The sequence below is a fragment of the Cygnus atratus genome, chromosome 6 (genome assembly GCF_013377495.2).
Source record: "Cygnus atratus isolate AKBS03 ecotype Queensland, Australia chromosome 6, CAtr_DNAZoo_HiC_assembly, whole genome shotgun sequence".
Classification (NCBI taxonomy): Eukaryota; Metazoa; Chordata; class Aves; order Anseriformes; family Anatidae; genus Cygnus; species Cygnus atratus.
The window spans coordinates 22,743,030-22,769,359 of record NC_066367.1 but is presented as its reverse complement, the minus strand read 5'-3'; the positions used below and the strand labels follow the sequence as shown (position 1 = coordinate 22,769,359).

General features: G+C 36.3%; 1 protein-coding gene across 2 annotated transcripts in view; it reads left to right on the top strand.

Annotated features, from left to right (window-relative positions):
* Positions 1-26,330, top strand: part of SLC4A10 (solute carrier family 4 member 10) — a 119,109-nt gene that overhangs the window by 29,059 nt on the left and 63,720 nt on the right. For both annotated transcript variants that reach the window (XM_035571482.1, XM_035571473.1), the window contains exons 3-5: positions 5,213-5,359; positions 14,692-14,830; positions 22,746-22,906. In XM_035571482.1, the coding sequence (XP_035427375.1) occupies positions 5,213-5,359; positions 14,692-14,830; positions 22,746-22,906 (447 nt within the window). The remainder of the gene's footprint in view (positions 1-5,212; positions 5,360-14,691; positions 14,831-22,745; positions 22,907-26,330) is intronic.

Genomic DNA, 26,330 nt, shown 5'->3' with positions numbered 1-26,330 from the left:
AATTCTGCTTGGCTGGACAGGAACACTGACCAAGGTCTCCCATACCGTTGACTGCCAGGAAGCTACAGCCTATTGAACATAATTTGTTGTCCCATCAGTACAGATCCCCTGCTCCAAGCCTCCTTGCATCTGCTTCCCTTGGGTCCTCTGTTCATCCTGACGGTCTGATATACCTCGTGCTCCCTGTGACAATGTTGATTGTGCTTAGAGGAGCAGAATATAAAATGTTAGAAGTAAAAAGTCTGAGAGAGATTTGGGTTAGTCTGTGCCTGTAATGTCGAATGTGTACAGCTGTAGCTGTCTATGAAAAGGTCTCTTAGAGCCATTTTGCCTTTACAAGCACAGAATTCTTTCACTACATACTCTAGCTTGTTCCCTTGTCATTTCCAAGGCATGTCTTTCTGTAGTACCTCTCATCTAGTTTTGTCTGCTTTTACCCATGTCTCAAAATATTCCTCAAAATCTCACTTACTTTTTTCTCTTGAGTTGTGCTTTCACTGTTGCCTAGGCAATTGCCCAGTTTGGTCCCTTTTGGAGGGTCTCTTGTCACTTCCCAGGTGTTCAATGTTCATGGGAGGGGGATTTGCTTCACAGATTTGTGAATGACGCTGCTGGACATTTTAGCAAAATCACTTTGAAGGTTCACATGAAGAGTAATGAAATAATGAAAGCAGAGAAGTTACCACATAGTGTTGGCTGAAAACCACGGTATTTTGTTGTTTTGGGTTTTGAAGTTTTAGTTTGCTCTGAACTTCACTGAAAAGAAACCTGTTCGATATTTGTGGGAGCTAATATTTCCAAATATTTCACCCCGTAAAATTCCAATAAGTGAAATTGACATAAAACAACTAATTCCATAATAAAAAGCTATCTATGTTCATGGAAGATGTGTGAGCAGAGAAAGGTTGAATTTGTTCTGCTCTGACCTTTGCATAATGTTGTGGGTCACGATCGCAACATGAGGACATTTGTACCTACAAAATATTTCAGTGAAATTTTCACAATCTGTTAGTAGAATCTCACTCATTTTTATCAGACCATTCACCATTATTAGAGAAAGCTGCATAATGTGCATGACAAAATTGCAACATCACGAGATAGAAATATTTAGTTCTTTACATAGTTGTTCTTTGTTTTTTTCTTCCTTGCTTGTAACTAATAGAAATATAGGTCACTTTCTTCCTCAGATAAACAGCAGTGGAATGAGCACGCATGTCTGAGGAGATCCTTTTACGTTCTGTTTCTGCTGACTTTTTTTTTTTTTTTTAATTGTCTGGAAGGTCTGAGGCCTGATCTTGTCATAGGACTGTGCACGCAGTGTCTTTGGACTCCTCTGGAGCAACATAGGGAAGTAGGAAGTGGACATGAATGCAGTTAAAAAGATGTTTTTTTAGTCCAGCTACAACCTGGAAAAATGTTTTGTTAAAAGGATCTGTTTGTTGGGAAGGCAGTGATCGATCAGTGCCCTTTAAAAAGGTCCTGTAATGATTTTAGAGCAATGCTCTCATGCTCTGTATTCAATATGTCCTTAATGCTTTCTTGGGCTAGAGATATGGTTTTAAAGATTTCCGTATAATTTCTGTTGCATTTTAACCTAGAACAAAAGTTGCATGTATGTTCTAAAAAAAATGGGGAGACTTTGTCAGTTTCTTCAAATAACAGCATGGCAGAAAGGTGAAAAATGGCCCTTGAGCAAACAATATCCACAGATAGCCGTGTAAACTGTTGGTTTAGGAAGCACAGCTTTTGTCTTTTCTGCTTTCTCTTTAGCTCTGCCTCCCTGCTGCACTACAATAACGGATAATGAGTCATGTACTCTCAACTCCTACACAATTCACCATAATCACTTTTTCTCCTATAAGGAAAAAGGCATTTTTTTAAACTCTACGTGGACTGCTGGTTTTCTGTCTCTACCTCACTGTTCATTTTGAGTACACAGAACACTGCATTTGGTTCAAGCTTTAGCTGGCAACACATAAAAGATGCTTCAAGGCAGTGAGTGTTTTCTAGAGGAGTGAGAACCCCCCGTTCTCCTGCTGAGGTCAGCTGTCATTGGGGACTTGACTTGAACCACTGGCAATATTCTCTCTCAAGGCATCTTGACTTTGTAGTGCATTTCCTTAGTAGGTCACAAAAGCCTGCCTTTGCTCTCTTTTTGGAAATGTTTCAAGAGCCATCTGCCCCTGCCCATCGTGCCTGTGAGTAGTGACCTGTAAGCCTGGGTCTCAGCAGGGGCCCAAGGCAGAGCTGAATCATTGCTGGTGGGAAGAAGCAGAGGCAGACGTATCGTGGGCACCAGGAGCTCATGAATGTCTAGATCCAGGACAGCCCCCTTTTATGCAACAGGCACCAGCTTGCCTGGTTCACTGAAAGAACACCTTTGATGCATGGAGACCTGTGGAGCCTCTACTGATGGGGAAACAAGGAGGTGAAAGTGCTTCGTGTGTGTGTTCTGCCTACCAAGTGTGTGCGTGTGTTTGCTTTCTGTGTACAGTTGTTTGGAAGGAGAATGAGAGGAACTGGGGCAAAAAAGGTCGCACTCTTAGCATTCCATTAAAAAGATCTTGATTTGTCTAAATTAAAGGAAGCACGTAAATTCCTTACTCTCCATCTGTATTCTCTCTTGCAATGTCACGTCCATTCAGACAACTGTAATGGGATTTCCGATTCGCACAAGTTCCCAAGTTAGGCCATCAAACACCACTAATTACAATGAGATATATGTTTTCAAAGCTTTACAAGTCCCACTAAATTAATTTCCTTTCCGTTTATTTCATGAATAAGTTAGGTAGCCTAGAACAAGCTTCTGTTTTAAAGACTCAGAATGCTGTTTTGAAGGTGTTTTTTAGGTCTGTCATTTTCAAGCACTGTGCTGAAAAGGTTTGCTTTTCTGAAGTTGCCTTTTTGCATAGTTAATTTGCTACTGGTTCTTAAAATAAAATCTAGGTGTAAGGAAAAATTTCTTCTGTGGAATACAGTAACCCTAAACAACCCTGTACTTAGATTTTATTTTGAGAAATGTCTCTGCAGGATGGGTTTATGTTAATAATGTATGTTTCATTTTTGTCTTTTCTAGGGCAAAGATTTTATACCTCCATGTATTCACAGCACAATACCCTTTTTCTTCAGAAATTTAGAATAAATCCCAATTTTACATGAGCTTATCTGTGCTTTCATCTGTCTAAAAATTAAATGTAATTAACAGGATCCCTTTAAAATACTTTATAATATAATTTGGATTTATTAATCCTGTAAAATTAAAAAAGCACTTTATAACAATGTTTCTTGTTTCTTTAATCCGTAAAATATTTTTACTTACGGAGTGTTTTAATGCTTTGAAGGTAAACTGCAAGGGGCCAAAGCCTCTAACGCTATCAATGCATAGATTTAAATTAACACTATATTCTAAGTTTTGTTCCCTGGGTATGTGCAATTTGATTGAGAACAATCTTTTTTAAAATAAATTATTTATACAATTTAACAGTGGATTTGTAGAATTGTATAAAGGACATTGCAGAGCAGATTAGCCTATTGTATTTCTTTAATAAACTTTCAGATTGTAAATCATCATTGTATATTAATGTATTTTCTCAGATATTTATATTATTTGCATTTATATAGTATATAAATAATATATATAATTTATACAATACATATATTTTATTTAAATTTATCTCAAAACATTGTTTTGATTTTTTTTTCTACCCAAGGAAGTGAACAAGAATGTGTTGAGTACTACATTCCTGCTGTCCTTTGGTATCTTTTTAATGAATTCTTTTTATGGAATGCATTTTTCCTTGTTTCATGCATCACTGATTGCAATACATTTGAAATACACCAAAGGCAGCAGTTCTCTTTAAATAATTTCTTGGGTTAAGTGTAATAAGTAAGAGCAAAGAGGTATGTTAAATAAATACATTTTCAACTCATGGCCTTTGCTTCAGAAAAATGTCCTGACCATACAAGAATAGTCCCAAAAACTGATGTCTGCTTTCTAGTCTCCTCTACACCAACCAACGTTGAGGAAATAAACTAGTGTGGTGTCCAGAGCCTGGTCTCCAGCTTCTTTAGTTCTGCCTCTGCAGAGACTTCCTGTCAGCTTTGAATTTCTTTGATGTATTGTGACAAATAGCTGCCTTACTGTGGTTTCTGCCCCCACTGGAGTCTCCATGGGATTAGAGATCACGTGCTACCGTAGCTTAATGTTCTTGACCTTTTTCAGATGATTGACACTGCTGAATGAGTGCAGCAAAGCAGCAATTATCCGCTAGCTGTGTTATGCTCATTTCAAGGAGAAAATAAATGTTATTTGAGATGAGTAATCTGGACTATGTCTTCCTGCTGAGTAAATGTAGGAGACCTGCCTGTAGTGAGTCATGATTCCTTTCCCATTTGATCTCTTTTTTGGTACTTTCTACATGTTTCCCGTGTGCTCTCCCCCTTGTGAATGCTTTACTGTGTGCTCTGATCCTGCTAGCCCACATAGCTAAGGGAGCTAAATCTTCTGAGCTTGATCAGCAACATAAATTCCTCAGGCTCAAAGATGGTGGCAAGCATAGCAATGTGTACCTTCTCATTTACTTTTTGAAATTAAATAGGAAAAATGAAAGCACCCTAACCTACCAGCTATGTATTTACGATGTGATTAAATATGATGTCAGTATAATACCTTGCACAGGGATTTTGTAGTCTAGCTTCCATGGTGTTCTATTCTTTCTTCAGTCTTTTTTTTTTTTTTTTTTCCTTCAGTGAATTTCCCACAAGAATTCTGTCAAGGTTTGGCTCATAAATAGCAATGAGTTTTGTAAAGTTCCTGTACGCACAAGGCAAACAGCAACTTTACCAAATGTTCAATGCATAGAGATCCATGTGTCTCTGTGATATTACTGTTTTGGAAGACATTTTACAGAACACCTGTCTGGCTTTAATCAAAGTTCACACACACAGATGCAAATTGTTTTTTTTTTTTTAAGTCTGGCACTGCATCACATGGACTTCAAAACTGGGATTTTGTCCTGTATCAGGAAGTTGTATATGTATGACACTATATTATCTTTATTGCAATTAATAATATTACAACTACTAATATAACGATAATTGATATTATTACAGTTATAATAATCACATCATTAATGATATTATAGTTATTAATATTTTTATTATTTTGCCACAGCCCCTTTTTAAAAGGTAACTGTTTTTTTTTTACCTATAGGCCATCGAACATTGTTCATTGGAGTTCATGTGCCACTGGGTGGAAGAAAGAGTCACAGACGCCATAGGCACCGTGGACATAAACACAGAAAGAGAGACAGAGAGCGAGATTCGGGATTAGAAGATGGGAGAGAATCTCCTCCTTTTGGTAAGTTAAATTTTATTTCTGTGTAAGTCTTTTAGTAATAAACATCAGTACAACTATGCATGGTCTGTCCTCCTGTTATTGTTGTGATATCATTAGGAGCAGAGTTTTGGAGGACTTAGTAGAGCCCATCTCATCCCAGCTGAAGAGCCAAGATTTGTTCTTCTGATGAATGTCAGCAACCAGGGGTGGTTAGTTAGTGAGAAACCTCAGTAATTCCTATTGCTGTAGGAGACTGTCCATGAGTGTTCACATAAAGGTAGAGTGCTTTGACCACTGAGGTGGAGTAAGTGCTGTATGGCACCAGTAGTGCTCAGTGAAGATTCTGGAGTATTTGCCCCTAAAACAACATAGAGGAGTTGTGGTTCTTTACAATTAGTTTTGTAACAATGCTGATGTCACTGAACCTGTAGTGTTTTAACAGATGTGAACGATCCAGATTGCGTTTGCTTTTTTCCTCACATGATACTGTAAGGTGCCGTTATGAGATGAGTCTCTTGAGGACTTGAGAGCAAATGGGAAAAAATACCTTTCAATGAACAAACCTTACAATAACACAAAACTTCTGAAGTTCTCAAAATTTTAAATTCAAAAACACTATAGAAAGCAGGAAAAGGTAGTAATGAATAGATTAGGCAAGCTTTGTCTTAAAACATATGAATATTCTTTGCTGTTCATGTGTACCGAAAACGTGTAAAAGCATGTGTACTGAAATGTCCAAGGCTAAAATAAGTACTAAAAATAGAATGGAAGTATGTATAGGAAACCATTTGTCAGTGAGCAAATGAAGAATGTTTTTAAATCATTAGAGAAATGTGTGAATGTAGTTTTAGGTTACAGAATAGTAATTATAAGATTTTATTTTAATTTTAGGTATATATTATGTGTGTTGAAAGCTTTAGACCAAGTAGATTATAAATGCTGATGGTTAAGTGTATTGTAAAGACCTTGAAATACTCAAGTATTTCACAAGGATTTCAAATTCGTGAGAATGAAGCAGAAAGATTTTTTCAAACTTAGATATGAGAAGTTTTTAAGGCTGAAGAAAAAATTGGCTGAATTGGTTCTGTCTGGAATGTATTTCAAATGTATGAAGACCCTATACTATATTGAAATCAGTTTCTTGGAAAACAGAGTTCATAAATTATTAAATAGTTTTCAAATAGAATATACATATATACATATAATGTCAGATTAAAAAGAAACAATTGAAAGTTACATTAGCCAAGAAGTGAGATATCTTAATCTATGAAGTGATGTCTTCTGTTGAGTCATCTGGTTTTATTTAAGTGCCAGTATGTGACACATTTTGGCTGAAAATTTAGCTCTGTTCTTTCAACTTCTGGAGACCTAGGCTCGTGTCCTTCTTAATGTCAAAAGTAAAAATAAACTACGCTGGCTCAGTTTAATAGTCTTTGACAGTTGTGCAAACAAGATGTGCTCTTCAACACAATCCTATGTAGAGTGAAAATCAACCTGTATTCAAGTGAGCTCCAAGAGTGGAATAGCAATAATACAGGTATACTTGTTTGAAATAAATGCAAGACTGCACTTTTGTAAGACACATTTTCACTTATGAAGGAAGTATAGCTACCACTTAAAGGGTGTGTGAGTCTTGGCACATAAAATTATTACTTTTATAATGCCCAAGACAGAAAAGATATAGGCCAGAGACATCTCAGTCTTCTTCAGATCCAGAATGCCAAAGATAATCTTTAAAATGCTTGAGTGATTACAATTATTTTTCTAAGGGAGCCAAAGACAGAACTATCAAACATTCAGAAAAATCTGGAAATATCCAAATTTTCCACCCTGAAATAATATCTAACTAGTAAAATTTGAGGAATTTTTCCCACAGCTATCCGGACTCCTGGAAGCTTGGCCAGAGAAACAGACTTTGTCTGAGCTTTGATATCTGTCCATCCAGGCAGAAATGTGGCATCCTCTACCCAACAGTGAAATAGATTTGTCTTTGTAAAGCTTAAAATTATACCAGAATGGAGGGGCTAATCACAGTCAGAGCAGGCAAACAAAATTATTCATTGTTGGTAGTCTACATCCACATCCTTGCTTTTGCTGAGGATTTTCCTTACAGGAGTTTTAGGCAGCTTGCTGTGCTGTCAGGGGAGAAGCATCACTTATACAGAGAAAAGAAGCATAGTTTTTCTGTAATTTATTTACTCAGAGGGAGTAAAGGATAATTCTCTTACTAAATCTGAATCCACTAAACTGCAGTCATGCTTCTTATCTCTCATTCCCCATGACCCCAAGGTTGTAACAGAACCCAGAGGCTCAGGGAAGTTGTGAGGAAGGCGAATGCACTTCCTCTCCTCGATGCCTAACTCAAGATGAGGGACTGTACTACCTAAGAGAACTGATCCAAAATAATCCCTTAATTCACGAGTCATTCTGACTTAATTTAACATGCAGAAATGTGCTTAGCTTCCTCTCACCATAGAGCCCTTTTAACGCATTTCTGCTGAATAGTAGGAGGCTGCATTCTTGGGAAATGGGGAGGAGGATGGTAAAGAAAAAGCATTTCAACAAGCAGGTGCAAGAAGAAAGATAGAGAAAATAAGCACTGTGCAACCAGCTGATGGAAAACAGTGCTTTGAAGTAAGTCAGAAAAATACATGAGGATTTTTGTGTTACAAGAGAATAAATTAGCAATGTTTTGAAGCAGTGAAGTATGAAAGGAGGTATAATAAAGACAGAGATGCAAGAACTGAATAATAGAGATGCTGGAAGAAGTAAAGGCCTGAAATATTAAGACGTGAAGTGCTCCATACTGCTCAGTTAACCAAGCATGGGATAAAGCTTTATTTTGGTCATAATTTATAACTTCATCTGTGAAGTTTCCGTAGGTGCAGATCTTGCTTTGCTATCGCTCTGCACTCAGGGAGCTGCACTGTGCACATGGTGCTGTGGGGCTGTGCCTGCCCCCATTCAGAGTGGACAGGTGCACACCTGGTTCCAATCTAATGAAAAACAAGTTTTTAAACAGCTTTCTTTGTATCAAATGGCTGGAAAACACCTGTATTCAATGTAATACCCATGGTTGGAAGCTTCCTGGTAATCACTCTGAATCCTGTCTGGGAAAGCTGTACCAGCTACTTTCTGAGGGATGGTTTCTGCAGATAATGTTTTTAGAACATTCTGATGGCAGCGCAGAAGCTTTTTTTTTTTTTTTTTTTTAAGTCTCCTACTGTCACTCTTCAAAAATAACCCAAATGTTCTCTGTGTGCAGATTCAGAGTTTGTAGACAATTAATATGTGGAATATGTATTTAGTGGAGGAAAAAGGAGTGAGCCCTGTCATTTGGGGGCGCAGATTACTTAATGAAATTTTATTTTTGTTTTCCCCATATCTTTGTCTCACTGTGTGTCTGTTGCCTCTTGATGGGATGAGGTTGCTCAAGATGTTTCCATTTTGCCATAACGATGTGCCTTTGCATAATTTTTAGATTATGTGACTTTCTCATGGAGGGGCTTTTTTGGGTAGAAAAATTGGAAGCTAAGCAATTACAACATCTTGGCTTCTACCATCTTGCCTCATAATTTTTGGAAGGAAAAAAAGAGAAAAGAGAAATCCAGTGAAGTTATCTACTGTAGTTAAAATGCAGCAATGCTGTTCACTGTACTGAAGAGGGCTACTGTTACAGCTGAAATGTTGCTGTTGTATTTAAGGCCCCAGGTTCATGCTTTAAGCTACCCTCCTCCACAGCTTTCCTGTGGTGCAAGTATTGTGGCTGCTCTGTGAATTAAATTAAAGAATTGATTCAGGTTAAAACTAAGCTGGCAAAAAAGCTGTCTCTAGGCAGTAGCAGCTCCCCAGTGCTATTTGCTGGGAGGGTAATGGGGGCCAGCACCTGCTGGTGCAAGGCTACAAGGTAGAGGGGACAGCTCTGTCAGCTCTGCCAGTTGTGGTGGCAATGAAAGTATGGTGCAGATTTCCCTTTGTCTGGTAGGTTTACACTTACTTGGTATGCACGTGGATTTTAGTGTCGATTTTGAGTGGTTTCTGTTTTGGGATAGAACGGAGTAGAATAGCAAGACATCAGCTCTCTGCAGCATGTCTTTTTAAGGACAAATTTTGTGAGGGTAAAGCGAACACAGCTGTGAGGACTGGGGTTTGATTTCAGTATTGTGCAGTGTCTTCTAAGACTAGACAACAGCAGGACTTGTACAAGGTTTGGTTTGTGTTTTTGAAAAACCTGGCTTTAATATTTCTCCAGTTTTAAAGAGGCTTAAGTTTGTAATTCATAATACAAGATGTGGCAAAGGAAGCTGAGTTGGCCTGGAGGTGAACTGAGCAGAGGACTGTAGACAGGAAGGTAATGCAAGCAAAAATGTGAATTGCAAAGGGGGACTTCTCTAGAGGGGCTAGGGGGAAGTATAACCAAAGGACTAAGCTAACTATGTGCAGTAGCTAATCTCAAACCTCAAAGGGATATTAATGGGGAAAATGAATTTATTTGTAAACAGTACAGTTGTAGGAGAATTCCCCTACCCTTAACTATATGCTTTGTCTGCCAAAGGATGAACTTGGAAGTTTGGATCTCTGGGCAGCTAGGGAACAGATTGCAGTAAATCTGGATTATAGTAATGTATCATAACAGCAGTTTAAAGAGTCTAGCGAAGAGAAATAGCAGCTTGGGGATTGTCCGTATTGTGAGATACAAAAGGTAAGATTATTTGTCACAGCCCTGAGGTAATGGAAACAATTAATGTGAGGAAAATGCAGTTTCCTGAAAACAGAAGCAAGCAAGGGAATATACTTTCTCCCACCTAACACAGAGTTTCTAAGATCTTTTGAAGAGATTTTCAGAAGCGTGTTGTGTGTTTACTATTTTATATGTACTTCAGTAATGTAAATTTTATTTTAGTTTCATGTTTCATAATTTGAAAAAAAATTATGATCCCTACATTTGCTGATTGCTGAGCTGAAGGGCAATGTCTCATCCGCACAGGATGGAGGTGGGGGAGAGCCCCCCATCCATCGCTTCCTTGGTGAGCACAAGCAGGAGGAGAAGGAATGTTTGTCTGTGTCTGAGGTGCTGCTGTCTTTCCTATGATCCTTGGAATTTTTCACTCCACCTCCTCTTCACCTGAGGTGAATTGTTGTCCGTGTCAACTATGTTACACCAGTTCACACCCTGTCTGCAGCCTGTCACATGCAGTGAGCAACCAAAAAAAGTTTGTGTATTTAATATTAATTTAATGAGAATGCACAAGGGCATGAGGCAGTAACTAAATCTTTTCTATGATGTTTACTATCTTATGCAAACTTCTGTAATATAAACTTTATTTTAATGTTTAGTGTGTTTCCTAGTTTAGAAAAATAACTTTTCATCCCTCTATCTACTGACCCCCGTGGAAAGTATTAGCCTGTTAATACTGATCTGGAATGTGGGTTCCCAGCAGGCTTAGAAATGCTGAATCCTATTCTGACAAGTGAGGTAATAGAGTAAGTATTCCCAGAAATACATCTTTGTACCCTTTTTAGAGTTAATCAAGAGTAGAGGACAAAATGTGGAATACATGTGGTATGCACCCAAAGCTGTGTTTCTGTTTGTGGCATGGCTTGGCCAGAGTGCGTGCAGTTCTGCGCTGAGGAGTAGCTGCAGTTCGCCCTGAGAGGAGCGCTGGCGCAGGCTTACGTGGAGGGGCTAAAAACGATTCTTTTTTACCCCACCCTGAGTCTTGCATTCACCTTGTTCCCTTAGGCAAGAGGGAGCTGTGCTGATCAAGAAGTGTGGTTGTAGTTGGGGTGGCTTAAAAGAGGAAAATGCCAGTCACGGTTCTTTCCGACGTGTGTTTTATGAGGCAGGATGGCGGTACAGGCCATTGTTCCTCCCGGCCTGCACTCGGTGCTGTTCCAGGAAGCAGCTTTGCTTGTTTTCGTCTGGGAATTAAGTTATTAGCAGTTCTGGCTTTCAGCTCTGTTCTTTTGGCATGTCTGTATCTTCCTTTTGGCTTAGGGATGTTAATGACTTTACATTGAAGGTAATTGAAGTGGTATGTCAGGTTCACTTCCTCTCTGCAGTACTGAATCCCAGTGTGAGTGAATTCATGCTTTTGACAATACTGTATCCACCACCTCTTAATTTCTACACTTTTGATAGTGCTGTGAAGGTACAAATTTTTAAACTTGGAATTCCTAGGTTTTTCATGTGGGCGTTGAATTTGTGCTATCAGAGGTGGTTTGGGTGTCTGTGCGAGTGTTACGTGGGTGATGTGAGCATTAGCAGTGGGCTCCTGTGGGCTGGTGGAGCCTCAGCAAACAGAAAGCTGCTTCAACTTTTCCTGACTGAGATGGCTCATTAGCCAGGCACGGGTGGTTATTGATGGTACTCGTGCTCCCATCATGTACCAGACTGCTTTCTGTGCAATCCTAGCTGGTCCTGAAGGATTTCCTGAGCTGGTGATGAGCCATTTACTTGGGAGAACCATCAGCTGCTTATTGTTCAACTTTAAACTCATGTTGATTCTAATTTCTCTATGCTCTGTTATAAAATGACTGCAGTGTTAGAAATAATTATTTAACAAATTAGTTCCATTCATTTATTTTCATTTTAGCTTAGTCTATATTACTTCCATTTCTTTATAGAAGTATGGTTAATAAAATGAAGATTTTATTTTCTAACCTGGCTTTACTACTTGAAGGAGTGATGTATTTAAACCAGTTTCTGTTTTTCTAGACTTGAAAAAAATTGAGTCTCCTATTTTGCAAATATTATGCTTTTACACCGAGGATTAAGTTATCACAGTTTGACAGTCAGCAATTGAAGTATTCTTTCATATTGGTTTTAAATCACACGTTACTCATTTTATGTATAACACATTAATGACATATTTGATGTTTATTACTCCCATGAGTAAGAGCCAAATCCATCTGGCATTACTCACGTGTAATTCTGTTAACTCAGTTTCAGAAGTAGAACCAACAAATCTATTTTTTTTATCATGTTGCTATTGTTTAATTCTGTTAGAATTTTGTCCTTAAAATACAATCATTGTATTACAAACCTAACCTTTTTTTTTTTTTTTTCAGTTTCCAACTTGTCTGAAAATTAAGCTGTGGTTTGCATGCTTCAGAAGCAAATACAAATTGAAGTAGCAAAAATTATATCCAGAATCTAGCAGTTAGTTTCTTTGGTGTGTTAACAAGGAAAAGAGAACTTTGTGCATTTTTTTTCATTTATGTAAATTTTTAACTGTAGTCAGAAGAATAGCTGTATGTCAGACAGAAGACTCTGAGCAAACCACAGCAGTAAGGTATTGTTGCTACTTACCTGAATTCAGAAATCCTCTGCTTTCCTTCCCACATTGAAGGTGTGCCTTTGCATGAGTATCACAACTGTCATAAAACGGCAGCTCTGCTATACAACTCTACTCATTTATTACTTAGCAGTAGCTGTTGCTGTAAATCAGTTCCTAGTGCTGATTTTACCAAGGGTACGGGATGTTCTTGGCAATGCTTATTCTCATATTCTCACTGCAGTCCAGCTGTTTACCAGTAGCTTGCTTTCTGTGGTCTGTCAATAGTCATATGTGCTTGTCCTTTGTAAGTTCAGATCTCATTGAATTTTTTCCTTCGGAGAAATGGTCTTAACAAATTGCAGACTTCACCAGAATGCACATCCTACTCTCTGATCACATCTTGATGTTTGCATTTACTTTTTCCTTCCCTAGAATGTACCAACATGTGGATATGAATATCCTGGAGGATATTAAAAAAATGGTAGAGCCTGGAAAGGGGGGTCTAAAATAATGGGAAGCTTGAAATGTTGTTAAAGAAAAAAGGAGAGAACAGTGAGAGAAATGAGCAACAAAAGAAAGGGTAAAGTGGAGGTTACTTCTGTTTTTTAATGATTTACCAAAAGTAATTTTTGTCCCCTTAGTTGTCCCCCTGCAGCTCTGTTCTCTAGAGCTTTTAGTAGTGCTTGAGCCTATCTTTTTTCTTTTCCTACTATCCTATATCTCACCCTGTTTTTTTTCCATTCTTTGTGGAAAAAGTCAGTAGGCTTTACCATACTGTATCTTTACACTGTGTTAAGGAGAATAAGCCTCAAGTGAAAACCGTTGTCTTGTTAGTGTTTCATTGGTGTAGTAAGTTTACTACTATTACAAAAGAGATATCTTGTTGAATTTCATCTCTTGCATCAGTTGGACATTTAATTCTTTTTGACCAGTGCTGTACTTGCTCTTTAACATTCAGTGAGTGCTATCATCTCAGTTTTTCCAAAATACAAAGACTTTGAGTGTCCTGTTCAGAGATGCTCTTCACTGCTGGATGGGAAATAGTGTAGCTTGTCTTGCAAATATGGTTGTAAAACAGAATGTAATTTAGACAGTGTTCAAGGAATTGCTGAGCTGTTCTGCTGCATAGTAATTTTTTTGTTTGACTGGCAGCCTGGCCCCTATCAGCCATCACAAAGGACTTCTGGTTCCTCTCAGAAATCTAAAATTCGTTAGCAGAAAAAATAACTATATTTCTAGAGAGAGTGGTTTTCACCCTGAGTTTCTTAGTCTGAGATTTTCATTTAAATAAGCAAATAAGTGTTGTTTTCCTTTTAATTATTTTTTTAGACTTAAAACATTTGAGCTGTGAATGCTGAATATAAGGAACATTAAAGTGTTCTGTGAGCTCCAGAAATTTACTGAGTAATATGAAAGAAAAATAGTATGTCTCTGAAGTATATTGAGTGGTCTGAAGTGAAGGATTATGAAGTAAAATAGATGATGATGGAAATGTAAAGGGAAGACAATTACAGGAAGAATAAAATGGGGAAGTTGGATCAGATTAGCAACTTGGTCATCTGAAACAACCATTTTAAAAGGGTCAAGTGATGGTTGGAGTTCCCAGTTAAACATTGACATCAGAGTTTTTTTTGGATTCTTTCTCCTGCTGGGTAAAACAAAGGATGCAAATGTAGGAGGCCAAATTTGTGAGCTGTGATAGGTCTATAGGTACAGACTTACTATGTGGCTCTTTTTTTTTGTAACAATGGAGTAAATTACTTTAATCAGCTCTATCTATGCTACTTCTTTTTTCTTTTCTGTGAGATACCATTTCAGCTTCTAATACTCAGTACTTCTGTACGTCACATTCCATCTTTAGATGAGTTTATTTAATTTGCTGACTAGACGACTACTGTAAATAGAGATCTGAATCTGAAAGAGTTTGTGCATAAATATTTTTACAATATAAGTATGATCATGTTTTGTGTGTAGCAGCAAGTGAAGTTAGAGAAAGTGTCTCAATAATCTTATGAAATATTAGGAATTTGCTTTCTCTGGCGAAAAAAAGAGATATCTTTATGCTTCTTCCAGATACTCCATCACAAAGGGTGCAGTTTATTCTTGGAACGGAAGATGATGATGAGGAGCACATTCCTCATGATCTCTTTACTGAGCTTGATGAAATTTGTTGGCGTGAAGGAGAGGATGCTGAGTGGAGGGAAACGGCAAGGTAAGTGTTTACATGATTTGTTAAAAATTATCTGTAGCTATTGGCTGCTGGTGTTCTGAAGAATGATTTCAAAACTGTGGCAACAGATTCTGGATATACAGCTTAAATAAAACCATAATTTTAATCCTTAGACTGCTAGTGTTATTACAGCATTTGTTATTTTTCAGAGCCAAATGTTTTCATCTGGATTTATTAAATATAGGTCAGAACGAATATCAAGGGAAAAATCAAAGTAAACATACTATATATACAAATAATGAATTATTGGTTTTATTCATACTTTAGCTCATCATTTTAATAGATTTTCAAACTTTATAATACGTTTGAATCCTCAAGAAGCTGATAAAAGGTTAAAACAGGAATAACATTACTTTTGGAGCAAAAAAACTTTCAGATTTTCTAACAATGAACAGTTACTTTTGAGATTTTGAATATTCAATGCAGGATTATTTTGCTTCTGCCAAATTATTGTAACAAGACTGATTAGATTGCATTTCTGCTGAAAATACATTAATACTGGAAAATAAATTTGTTTTTGCCTGCTTATTTCCTCAGACATCTAAATGAGGTATCACGAACACTTAGTTTCACTGTTCTTCTTAGAAATTTAAATACCTCTTAAAGTTGCCCAGAAATCTGTGGACCAGACCTTTGGCTACAGTAGGATAAAAAATGTGGAATTGCTGAAAGGATTTTGTGAGAAATTATGTACATGGGCTGTTCGCTTTGCCTTTAATTTTACTGCAAATTCCTACTTTCCCAGAGGGCTACAAAATTTTCTATGACCTTCCCTTCTCTTACGTGTCCATAGGAGGGACGGACAGAAGCTAAATATAGATCTTTAGATGTAGAAAATTCTCATGTGGGGATTGTGCTATAAAAGTAGTGTAGTAGTGTTCCTAAATAATCTTATTAATATTTGGAGAGAGAAAATCTAATCAAGGTAATTATTTGCAGTATTCTCATACTGATTAGGGACATATAGGACCTCTTCTAAGAAGGGTATCAGTTCATGTAGTGATTAAAAAAAAAAAAAAATACCAATGAGTTATGTCATTTTTAACAGGTAAATAACAGTTTGTTTAACTAAAAATTCCCTTTGCAAATCACCAAAGAATTGTGTTTCTGACAAATTATAACCTTTTTAATTAATTTAAATAGCTAATTGAAATAGAGCTTAAAAGGAATAGTTGAAATAAAGAGATTTAGATGGATCTATCTGTAAGTATAGCCCTTCTTATTGTAATTTGGCAAGTAAAGAATCAAAATTTGTTAAACAGAAATAAGCTAAGATTGTTGAAAAAGAAGAGGAAAAAACAGCCAAGAAAACTGTATTTTGGAGCTCAGAAAGTGCATGATGTACTGAAAGTTGGAAGACCAACATATAGACATTGAACATAAATAAACAAATAGGGAAAAAAAATCTTTAGCTTAACAAATGAGATGAAGAGTGGGGCTGCCATGCAGAAAGAGCTGGTCAAGATAAATGGTCTTTTTCATTTTGGATCCAAAAATCTTGGACAGCATTTGACATGGGGTGGCTTACTATTAGAAAAGTAAGATATGGCAGTGAAATGACCAAATCCAAGATGGAAACAAGCATCAAGGTGTCTTATCTGTGCAAATCAGAGGGTGCAATAATTTCCATTCTAGAAAGATGGAAGAACACGAACTTCATGAGTATGGTAAATCCTGTCTTTCTGTGAATCTATCAGGTGGGTTGTTGTACTAAGCAAACACAGCAACACTCTTAAAGAAAGCAGAAAAATGGTCTGAACAAACACAGGCCTTTTAGTTGGATTTCAGAAGTATGCAAGGCTTAGAACAATATTTGAAAGAAAGAATAATTATAGACTTGGAACTAAATGGAAAATTGCATAAAGCACAATTCAGTGGTGTATCATGTCAGACTAACGTAATAATGCTTTTTAATCAGAAAATTGATTTTTTTTTTTTTTTTTGGACAGGAAAAACAGTAGATCTGATTTATTTGTTTTAGTAGAGCATTTGATGTGATACAGCAATCAGAATTTGCAATAAGACAGTTTAATTAATAAAAATTATATTAGTGGGTAAGGAGCTAATTGAAGAGGTGCAGCAGGTCATGCTGAAAGACGAAACTGGAGGAAAGTGACAAGGAACAGAAAGAATTAGTTATTAAATAGGTTTGTTATTGAATGAAGCAAAGAGTTACAGTAATAAAACTTGCTGATGATGAGAAATTTGGAGGTAGTTTTAGTCTAAAAATAGATAAAGATATACACAAAGAACAAGATGACTTCAAGTACAGTAGTAAAAATGAGATGGTGTTTAATATGAAAGATCAGATACTTAGAAACTAATACATTGGAGATGGGAGAAGGAGTGGTGATGCGCAGAGATAGAAAACAGAATGACAAGGTGCTAATACAAAAAAGATAAATAATCTTCTAGTATGCATGACAAGCAGTGTTTCCAATACAGGTAAGGAAATATTCAAATCTGTGTAGGACATAAAACTGAACACTCATCTGGAATTATCTATGCTATTGTAAAGTACTTTCAGTAAAGTATTTTTGGTAGTAGTGCTTGATCGAAGACTTGAGAAATACTGATTTGATTAAAAGCATGTTATGGAAAGGATAAACTCTGAATTTGTTGCTGTACCAACTTCATTATATTTTGTCCATCTGTGTGAAAAATACTACTAGAAGTATTTGTAAGTTCTGTTGTGTGGTTTTGGACATAGTTCCAGGTAGATTAATTCAAAGGCAAGTGATACAGGGGGAGACTCAGTCATTAATTGTGTTTAGTGAGAGTGATGTCACTAAGTGGTTCAATATTCATTTCACCAAGTGCTGCTGGAACAAGGGGTTGGATCAACTCTGATGCAATTAATCCATATGTTCCTCTTTTCTGTTTGATTGAAATTGCATGAACAATTCAGCCTTAAAAAAAAAAAAAAAATGTATCTTGAGCAAACTTGTAAAACTATTTGAGACATTTTGTTCTCGCTTGATCAAAATAGTAACATATCAAAGGGAGCTGCGGATAAGATTTGACTGAAACTTGGTGTTCTTTATGTAAATGTGCTCTATTCCTATTTCATTTGTTTGGAAGAGTAAGTCCTTTTGTAGATTTCCTCCCCACCCCCCAGCACATGGGAGTCTCTAAGGTTTGACATTCTTCAGTTTCCAATTCTTGACTAACATTTCCAATGAACAAAAGTATTCCTGCAGGTGAATTAGTAGGGGCAAAAAAAAGTATATCGATGCTATAGCCAACTCCATTCAAGGATCTGATTTAAGTTGTCCCATCCATGGAATTAGTCATCAAGCACAATGAAATATCTTGGTTCTATTGGCATAGAGGTGGTAAAATTAGTAAGTTCTTCTGTATTAATTGATGTCAAGACAGAGAAAATATAAATCTTTTAAAATCAGTAGTCAATCTTACTGATTTAATAATTTTTATATATTGCCCAGCTGTACGATTGTGTAGAGAATGCATGATGTATAGTTTATATTCTGAAAAAATATTTAATATTTCCAGTAAGTTTGTAAAGAAACAACAGTTTGTCTTGTTTTGTACATACAGTATTGCAGTTGAAAATTGCAGAAATTAAGAAAGAAATTCATGGTCAGATGTATCCTATGGTTGCTTGCTGTCATGGCTGGAAAGTAATGGCTAATTTCCAGCAAGTTTTACCCAAACTGCTGTTTCTCAATTACCTGCTAATATCAAATGAAAATTTCAGGAGAATATTACTATATTTCCAGAACAGACAAGAATATGTTGCAAAGAGGAAAATAGACACTTCGGAACCAAGAGGAAAGTGTTTAGGCTTATATTTTAATGAAGCTGCAGAGTTGTTATGAAACTAAACCTCCGTCCATAGTTTAGAAACTAAACTGTTCAGTAAATTGAGACTGATCAGAAAATGGATGTACTAGGGAAAAATCAGGTGTATGAAGAAGTGAAAAGCATCTCCAAATGGATCAAAAATTCCTTCCAAAGATATAGATCAAAGAAACCTTTGGTTTGTCACTTCTGTTTTTGTTTCTGACAGTCTTGTTTACTTTGGTTCATTTTCTAGTCAGCCTACACAGGGAAAAGCTTATGTGGAGGTTGATACAGATTGTAAAGTTATGCTACTAGCATTGAGTCTTGAGAGGGTTTTTAAGTGAATGCATACTCCAGCTCTCTGCTGTGGACATAGCAGACTATGAAGTAACTTGTGTTCAAACTTCACCCACTGCATATTACGCACCAAAATGTTGTAACCAAGTCTACGATGAAGTATGCACACTCTTTTATTGACTCCTGAAAAAACAGTGGAGATGACTGTAGAAGATCCTTTATATGTATACACACACTTCTGTTTAATAATTTTCCTATGATAACATACTTTGGTGAAACTCCCGTGGAATGCTTTGTTCCAGCAAATATGCTAACAGAGGAGCTAAACCTCATTATTGGTATACCTCTATGAGCAGAAGAAATCATATGAATGAAGCTGTTGTTCCTTGATCAGACCAAATCAAGATGGTTCTAAATATTTTCCAAGCACATAGTATACATGACATGGAGCTCAATATATAGATGGGTTTGATATTGTTTTCTGGAAAATTATAAAAGGCTTTTGTTTATTAACCATATCAATTTCAGGGGTTGAGCTGCAGAAGTATATTATTTTTTTTCTTTTTGTCTAAGAACTCGAAAGAGTAGAAAATTGTCAAACTTAGGATCCATGCCAGAATTTGGATTTCAAAGCCATTTCTATTGTAGAATCTTGTGCATGAGTTCAGAGAGTTGTTGAAATGTTATTCTGATTTAAAAAAAACACTTGAACAGTTAGAATTGAATGACTGTATGTAGGATTATAGATTTGTTTATGTTCTTTGCTGCTGTTTCTCATTTGATATGTTAAATAAGGATTATCTGACATAAAAGAGGAATAATTCTGAAAAGCTAAAAAGTGATAAACATGATTTTCACTTCATGAGTAAACTTATGTAACACTTCTTAAAATAGAAATTTAGTCCAAATGTAGAATTCTCTCAGCAGGGTATGATTTATGTTTCTGTATTAGACTGTTAGCTCATTAAGTAAAAATGTAGGATAATGTGTTAAAACACATAAGTTTTAGTAACAGCAGAAAATTGGATGCAACCCATAAAATTAATGCTCTTCAAATCGATTAACTCAGGTGGATTTGATCACTATGGCAAGAATAATTGTTTGAGCAATAGTAATATTTCCCTATGGGTTTTAATGCCGTGCTTGAACTTTCCTGTCTGATTGACACTACAAACTTTAAAGTTGTTGTCATGATTTCAACTTTTCTTGTTATGTGAGATATAAGCTCTGGTTATAATGCTGAACGTGTTGCCTGTTTTTGTTCAGTCACCTGTTTTCAGGAAACTTTTAAGAACATGTTTGTCTTTCATCTGTCATTTCAAATCTATTTAGCATTGGTCAGTATGTTCAAAATAGGACAGACTGTAGCGGTATAATCAGATAAGCAGTGTTAAAGACTAGTTACGTGAACAAGAAGGCAATGACAGTAGGAGATTCCTGATCAGATTCTGTAAGAATCCATGCTTGGATCATTGTTTTTAGTATGTATGTAGCATGACTTTTAATCTTTTGTTTGAATCAGCATAAAATGAAATGATTGTACACTAGAAAGAACTGGTTATAGCCAAGAACGAAGATAGTAACCTTATAAAACTCCTAAAAGGATTAGAAACATAGGAAACAAAGAGATGAGAAGGCAAAACCGTGGATGTTTTACAGACTCTTAGCAAGCAATTAATCCATCACGTTTAGAATGTTATGGCCACAAATAGGTCTAGCACATTTTTAGGTTGGAAACGTGGGCACCTTGAATAAGCTAGGAGCAGCCTTGTTTTATGAAGTTCAAACGCAACTGCAAAATGAACACTCTCCCTCACTACCCCGCATCTTTGTAATTCTCTTGACTTGACTTGTTATATCTCATCTCCTCAAGTCATGGCTTTGAGTTTGGTAGCAGTGGGGTGTATTAATGTGTGTTTAACATACTGATGTTGCTTTTGAATATCCATGTGGAAAACCTTGTTTGCATATGCATATTAGAAACTCAATTTTAATTTCATGGTTCAGCTCTCTGGAGGCAAATTTTTGTGTGTGCTGTGTCCTTGCTGCTTACCTGGCAGAATGGAAAAGGTAAAGGAGGTAGCCCAGCTATGTTTGGAGAGAGAAGAGATTGCAGTGAAGAAAGTGGAGAATAGAAGTCTGATGGAGAGGAGCATCTTATGGGCAAAGCTGAGACGTGGTAACTGGCCAGTACAGAGGAAACGGAGAGAAAAATGTTTAAACACGAAGAGGAGAATACAGCTAGAAACAGGAGACTGGAGATTTTGTAGGAGCAGAGAAGGGGGCAAATGATGTATGCACATGATGGAGAAATGAATCACTTGGAGGTAGCTGGTGGAATTAGAAGCAGGGCAGCACATTAGTAATGTAGCAATCTGCTGGTGATGAGTGGGTCACAGAAGTGGTGGCTACTTGCAGGTTAGCAACAGAAGGGGAAGGACCTGGTACACAGTGACTGCATGGAGGAAAGTGTAATATAAAATAGGGGTACACAGGCAGATTTTAGAGGTAGGAGCAGAGTTGGGTGGGGCAGGAACAGAAGAGGACAGATGTGTCTGCTGTCACTGGGCTGCAGGGATTGGAACACTGGAAATTGCTCAGCTTTAGAGGTCTTAAGGTCTACTCTTCCTTGCTGTCTAGAAACAATCGTGGAAGTGTTGTCAAGCTGTGAGACTCTTCTCTACTTCTCTGCTGCCTGGTCCACATAAAATAAGCAAGTGCTGTTGCTGTTGTCAAGTGAAAAAGGCTTCTGCTGTGGTTGCAGCTGTTCAAGCCTTGCCAAGCTGGCAGGCTGCATGGTTCCATACAGCAACATCTGTGTAGGCTTGAAAGACTTAATAACGTTAATTTAAAACAGTTTTGCTTATGTCAACAGACTTCTCCGGGTTTTGTTTGTTTGTTTAGTATTCTTTGAACATTTTAAGTGTAATTTTTATCAGTAAACAATTAAAAAATTGCAAGAAAGTTCATTTAGCTGTCTAATAACAAAAGACTGATCTCATTATGTGAGTTTCACGTCTCTAACTTTATTGAAGTCTCTTCAGATTTACACAGAACCTGGGAAGAGGCAAATGAGACTCAAAATAGATATGATGATATTACTGGATTCTACAGTGCTATTTCAGGTATTCATGTGGCAGTTTTGCCCAAGTAAGGCACATATTTTGGGGCTTGAAAGACTGTACACAGATGTTTACACTGTGTGTGTGTTTGCACATGCATGTATGTGCCTGTGAGGTTTTCATTTTAAGTGACTGAACTTTTAAATGAAAAATAGCCTAAATTATGCATAATGTTTTACTGCCTTCGCTGAGTGGCTTAGTGCAATTAAGCAACTAACAGGCTAACAAAGTTCTTATCAGTGTCTTTTGTGAAAAGCTTATGGTGGTGATTATAGGTTGAGATTCCTTGAAGTGTCAATATGTCAATACACATTACTTTAAATGAACAATATCTCTTTGCTCTGTTGTGATTAAATTATAAACTGTCTTCTTTTTGTGTTTAGTCCCAAGTGGAGACTAAATGGAGAAAGTTCTGTGTTTCTTATTATGCATAGCTTTTGTTTTTTTCTACCACAAATTCTTCTCCTCTATCCTTTTCATAATTGTTCCATCATAGTATTATATTTTTTTCTGGAGAATTACTCAAAGGTTTTGTAGAATACAATAATTCTTTCTTAAAATGCTTCTCTTTTGTCTCTGTGACATGTTTAACAGTGTTCTTGCAGTACCCATGGAAGTAATGCATTTTACATTTCTTATGCACAGTAGAGTTATAAAATTGGTTGTTTTCACAGGTGGTTAAAGTTTGAAGAAGATGTAGAGGATGGTGGAGAGAGGTGGAGCAAACCCTATGTTGCCACACTGTCACTTCATAGCTTGTTTGAGCTGAGAAGCTGTATCCTGAATGGCACAGTTTTGTTGGACATGAGAGCTAACTCCATAGAAGAAATTGCAGGTATGTATTGATGCTGCATTTAATAGTTATGAAAATTAACCATAAACATCAAGTAATATGTTGTTTTCAAGAAAGCTTTTGCATAAGAATCAGTTCAGTTTAGAAACCCCTTGGAAATAATTTATTCAATATATTAAATAAGAATCTAAAATCTGACGCAACTGGTAAGCGTTATTTATTTTTTGTATTTTCAGTTTTTGCTATTTTCAGAATCAGTTCTTATGTAAGAAGAGAATTAAAATGGAGTAGAGAGCACACTGAGGATATATTTCAGTAGAACAGATACATACTCTGCTGTGGCACCTTACATTGTGAATGATGAGTGTGTTAATTTCTACGTACTGAAGCTGGTGTTACACTAATTGCAGACAATCTAGCTTAAAAAAATGACAAAAGAACATTCATTATAACTATGTAACAAGAAAGAAGACCAGTTTAAAAAATGTATCTGAGTTGAGAATGAAATCAAAACCCATAGTTTTATATGTAAATTTTTCAAAAAGTTTTAAGATGGATTAACTTCTTTAGATGAAGTTGAGTACATATTTTCCAGTGAATTTGGCAGGTGTGATTCTAGAACTGTTGAGGATAGCAGAAGCAGAATGCAAGCAAACATAATGGATGAGCCTTATATCCCAAAAATATGAGATTGAGATTGATTGCTATTTTCAGTATTCCTGTTTTTTCCCAGAAGTCTGTAACTAGTTACTGCAGGGGAGCAAAGAGCTGTGCTGTTTTATTATCTGGGGTCTCTAATTTTCTGTTTATCTACCTTTAGTAAGGGCTGGCCTCAAGCTCATGATGGTTATCGGACTCCAAATCCTCCAAAACAATAAGGAGGATTATTTTATTTGTATATCTTGCTTTATATCTGCTTAAAAGTTTTACCTTGCCTTCTATATTACTGGATTGCACATTTCTGAAAATGGTGCTGTATCTGTAAATCATATATTTGATATTTTATACAAATTTTATGATGTATTGGTATTTTAGACAAAGATCTATGGTATTCTGCATACTAGAAACATTGCTTAAGGATCGATCATGATGTAACAGATGTCAAATAAGGAAAAGAGAATGTGCACAGAGGTATTGTGTGAGAGTGGTTGTTGGGGCCTTACTGTTGCCTTATTAGAGGCACAGAATAGCATGTTAACTGAAAATACAATACACTAATCAAAATAGAAACCTTTTAAGGTAAAGATATGAAAGACAGAGCAAGAAAACTTGAATACTCAAGATTATGAAGACAACTGCATTACTGATGATATGAAAGTCTATGTAGGGGTCAGATAAAATTTGTTTTAGTTAACTATCAGGTAAGAGAGTTATTGTTCAGTGGGTTATATTTAACAGTGGATTCAAAAATCACTTAGCTGTTGGTAGCTGCTTTTTGCGTTTACCTTTCCTAAATTGTTTATGTCAAACTGACGCAAAATATTATTAATCCAAATCTGCAGTAATTTGTGTGGGTTTCTACTCTGTGCTGAGATCTGATTCTGCCATGAATCATAGTCTGAATCAGAGCTTTGTATTTTTTCTTGATGATGACAGAAGCTAAACATAAAGGACAAAAAGCAGCTGATTTGCAAGAACAAAGGTGTTTATCAGTAAATGCTGCTTTATTATTTATTTAAAAAAATCAAGGAACACTCAGATCTGCTTTTTGTTGTTTTTTATTACTGTTTGCTTAAATAGTACACTAAGATTTTCAGGTTTGAGCTTTATGGTTTTAATTCAGAAATCACTCAGCAACTTCCACAGTCAGCTAAGAGAGATCCCTTCCAGAATTGTTTTTATTTAAATAGATAAAAAGGTAAGAATTATCACAATAAAAATAACTCCAGCAAACTTCCTTCTCCCTCCCTGTCCTCCAATTGGAAGATATTGCTTGGTGAAACCACAATAAATTCATGTTTATAATCTCTTAATCCCTAGTTGTAGTCATTTAGTTTTTGTTTATTTGCTTACTTAACATGTCCAAGAACTCCAGGTTCGCATTACTAATTGTGGTTTGAAACTCACAACAGATGTAAGTCGTTCCTCATTACAGAATTTGATGAGTTACTGTAAATGCTGTTTTGAATCAGTCTTGTTTCTGGGATATCTTGATTTGTTGGTTAGGAAAACTTTTTTGTTGTTGTTTTTATTTTGTTTGTTTGCTTGTTTGTTTTCTGAGAGGAGGTTTAGAATGACTTTCCTGAATTAGTATGTACCATTTTCACTTTATAAGCACCTTATGTTGTGGCAGATGTGGGTGTATTTCATTGGTTATTTTATTTGATCTGAGGGACAGGCATGTCTTTCTGATAAGGTGATTTGATACATGATAAGGTTTGCATGGGTCTTTGTCTTTGAGAAAGGATTTTTTCCCACTGCAGATTCAAAAAACAGTGAGTTTTTGTTGTTGTTTTTTAAACAACTTTTCAGCAGGTTCTTATTGCGAGTGAGTCATTCTCTAAATTACCCATGTTCTGTCTCAGGTTCCTCTGGAGAGATTTCCCTAGAAATAAAGTTGCTATTCCATTTGCTTTTGTCTGTTATTATTTGTATTGCTTTCCTCTTCCTCAGTCATGTTTCTTTGTAATTTGTTACTGTACTACTATGTATGTAGTTCCTTCTCTCCAGTGTTTACAAAATGTTAGAAAGACTGTGGCACAAATTAGGCATCACTGGTAGGAGGAATGACTTTAATGGTAGTGGTGGCAAGCATGCCACCAAGAAATGTGTGCTAGGTATGTTAGAAATGTGACAATTCCCAATAATGTGATGGTGTGCTCTTTTTCCTTATGAACAACTGCCGGACCTGAGCATGAGGCAGGATCTCTCAGGAAATCCTTTCCTGTCTCTTCTACTCAGCTGTTATTCACTGTCAGTAGTTACAATCCTATGTATTATGTGCTATACAATTCAAACATTGTGTTCACCCTGGCGTTGGTATGTATTTCAGTTGTATATGACAATCCTGACCATGAGAGTTCAAAGAAACTAGCCTCTTGGCTTCAGTTGTTATCAGCATTCCACTCCCTAGATTAACTTTAGTTCTTGTGCTTCTGATTAACAGTTTATTACCAGAGTTTTTTTTGTTGTTGTCATTTTAAACCTAATCTGTTGATAATTTTCTGCATTACTATATTTCATGATATCTTTGGAGAACAAGTAAGTTAGTTGTTCACCTGTACTTTCTTTTCTTTTTACTTGCCTTAATGCTTTGTTAGGGAGAAATGCATGTTGTGTATTTGTATTTGTCGGTAACATCTTGCTATCTGGGCTACATTCCAATTTCAAATTATACTGTAAATGCGGTACCAGTCTTTGTATCCTTGAAAGAGTTATACTTAATCTACATTGCTAAATTGAGACAAAGAATTCCTATTTGTTTTAGTCAAGGCTTTTAATCTATACACACTTACTAAAGCATTAA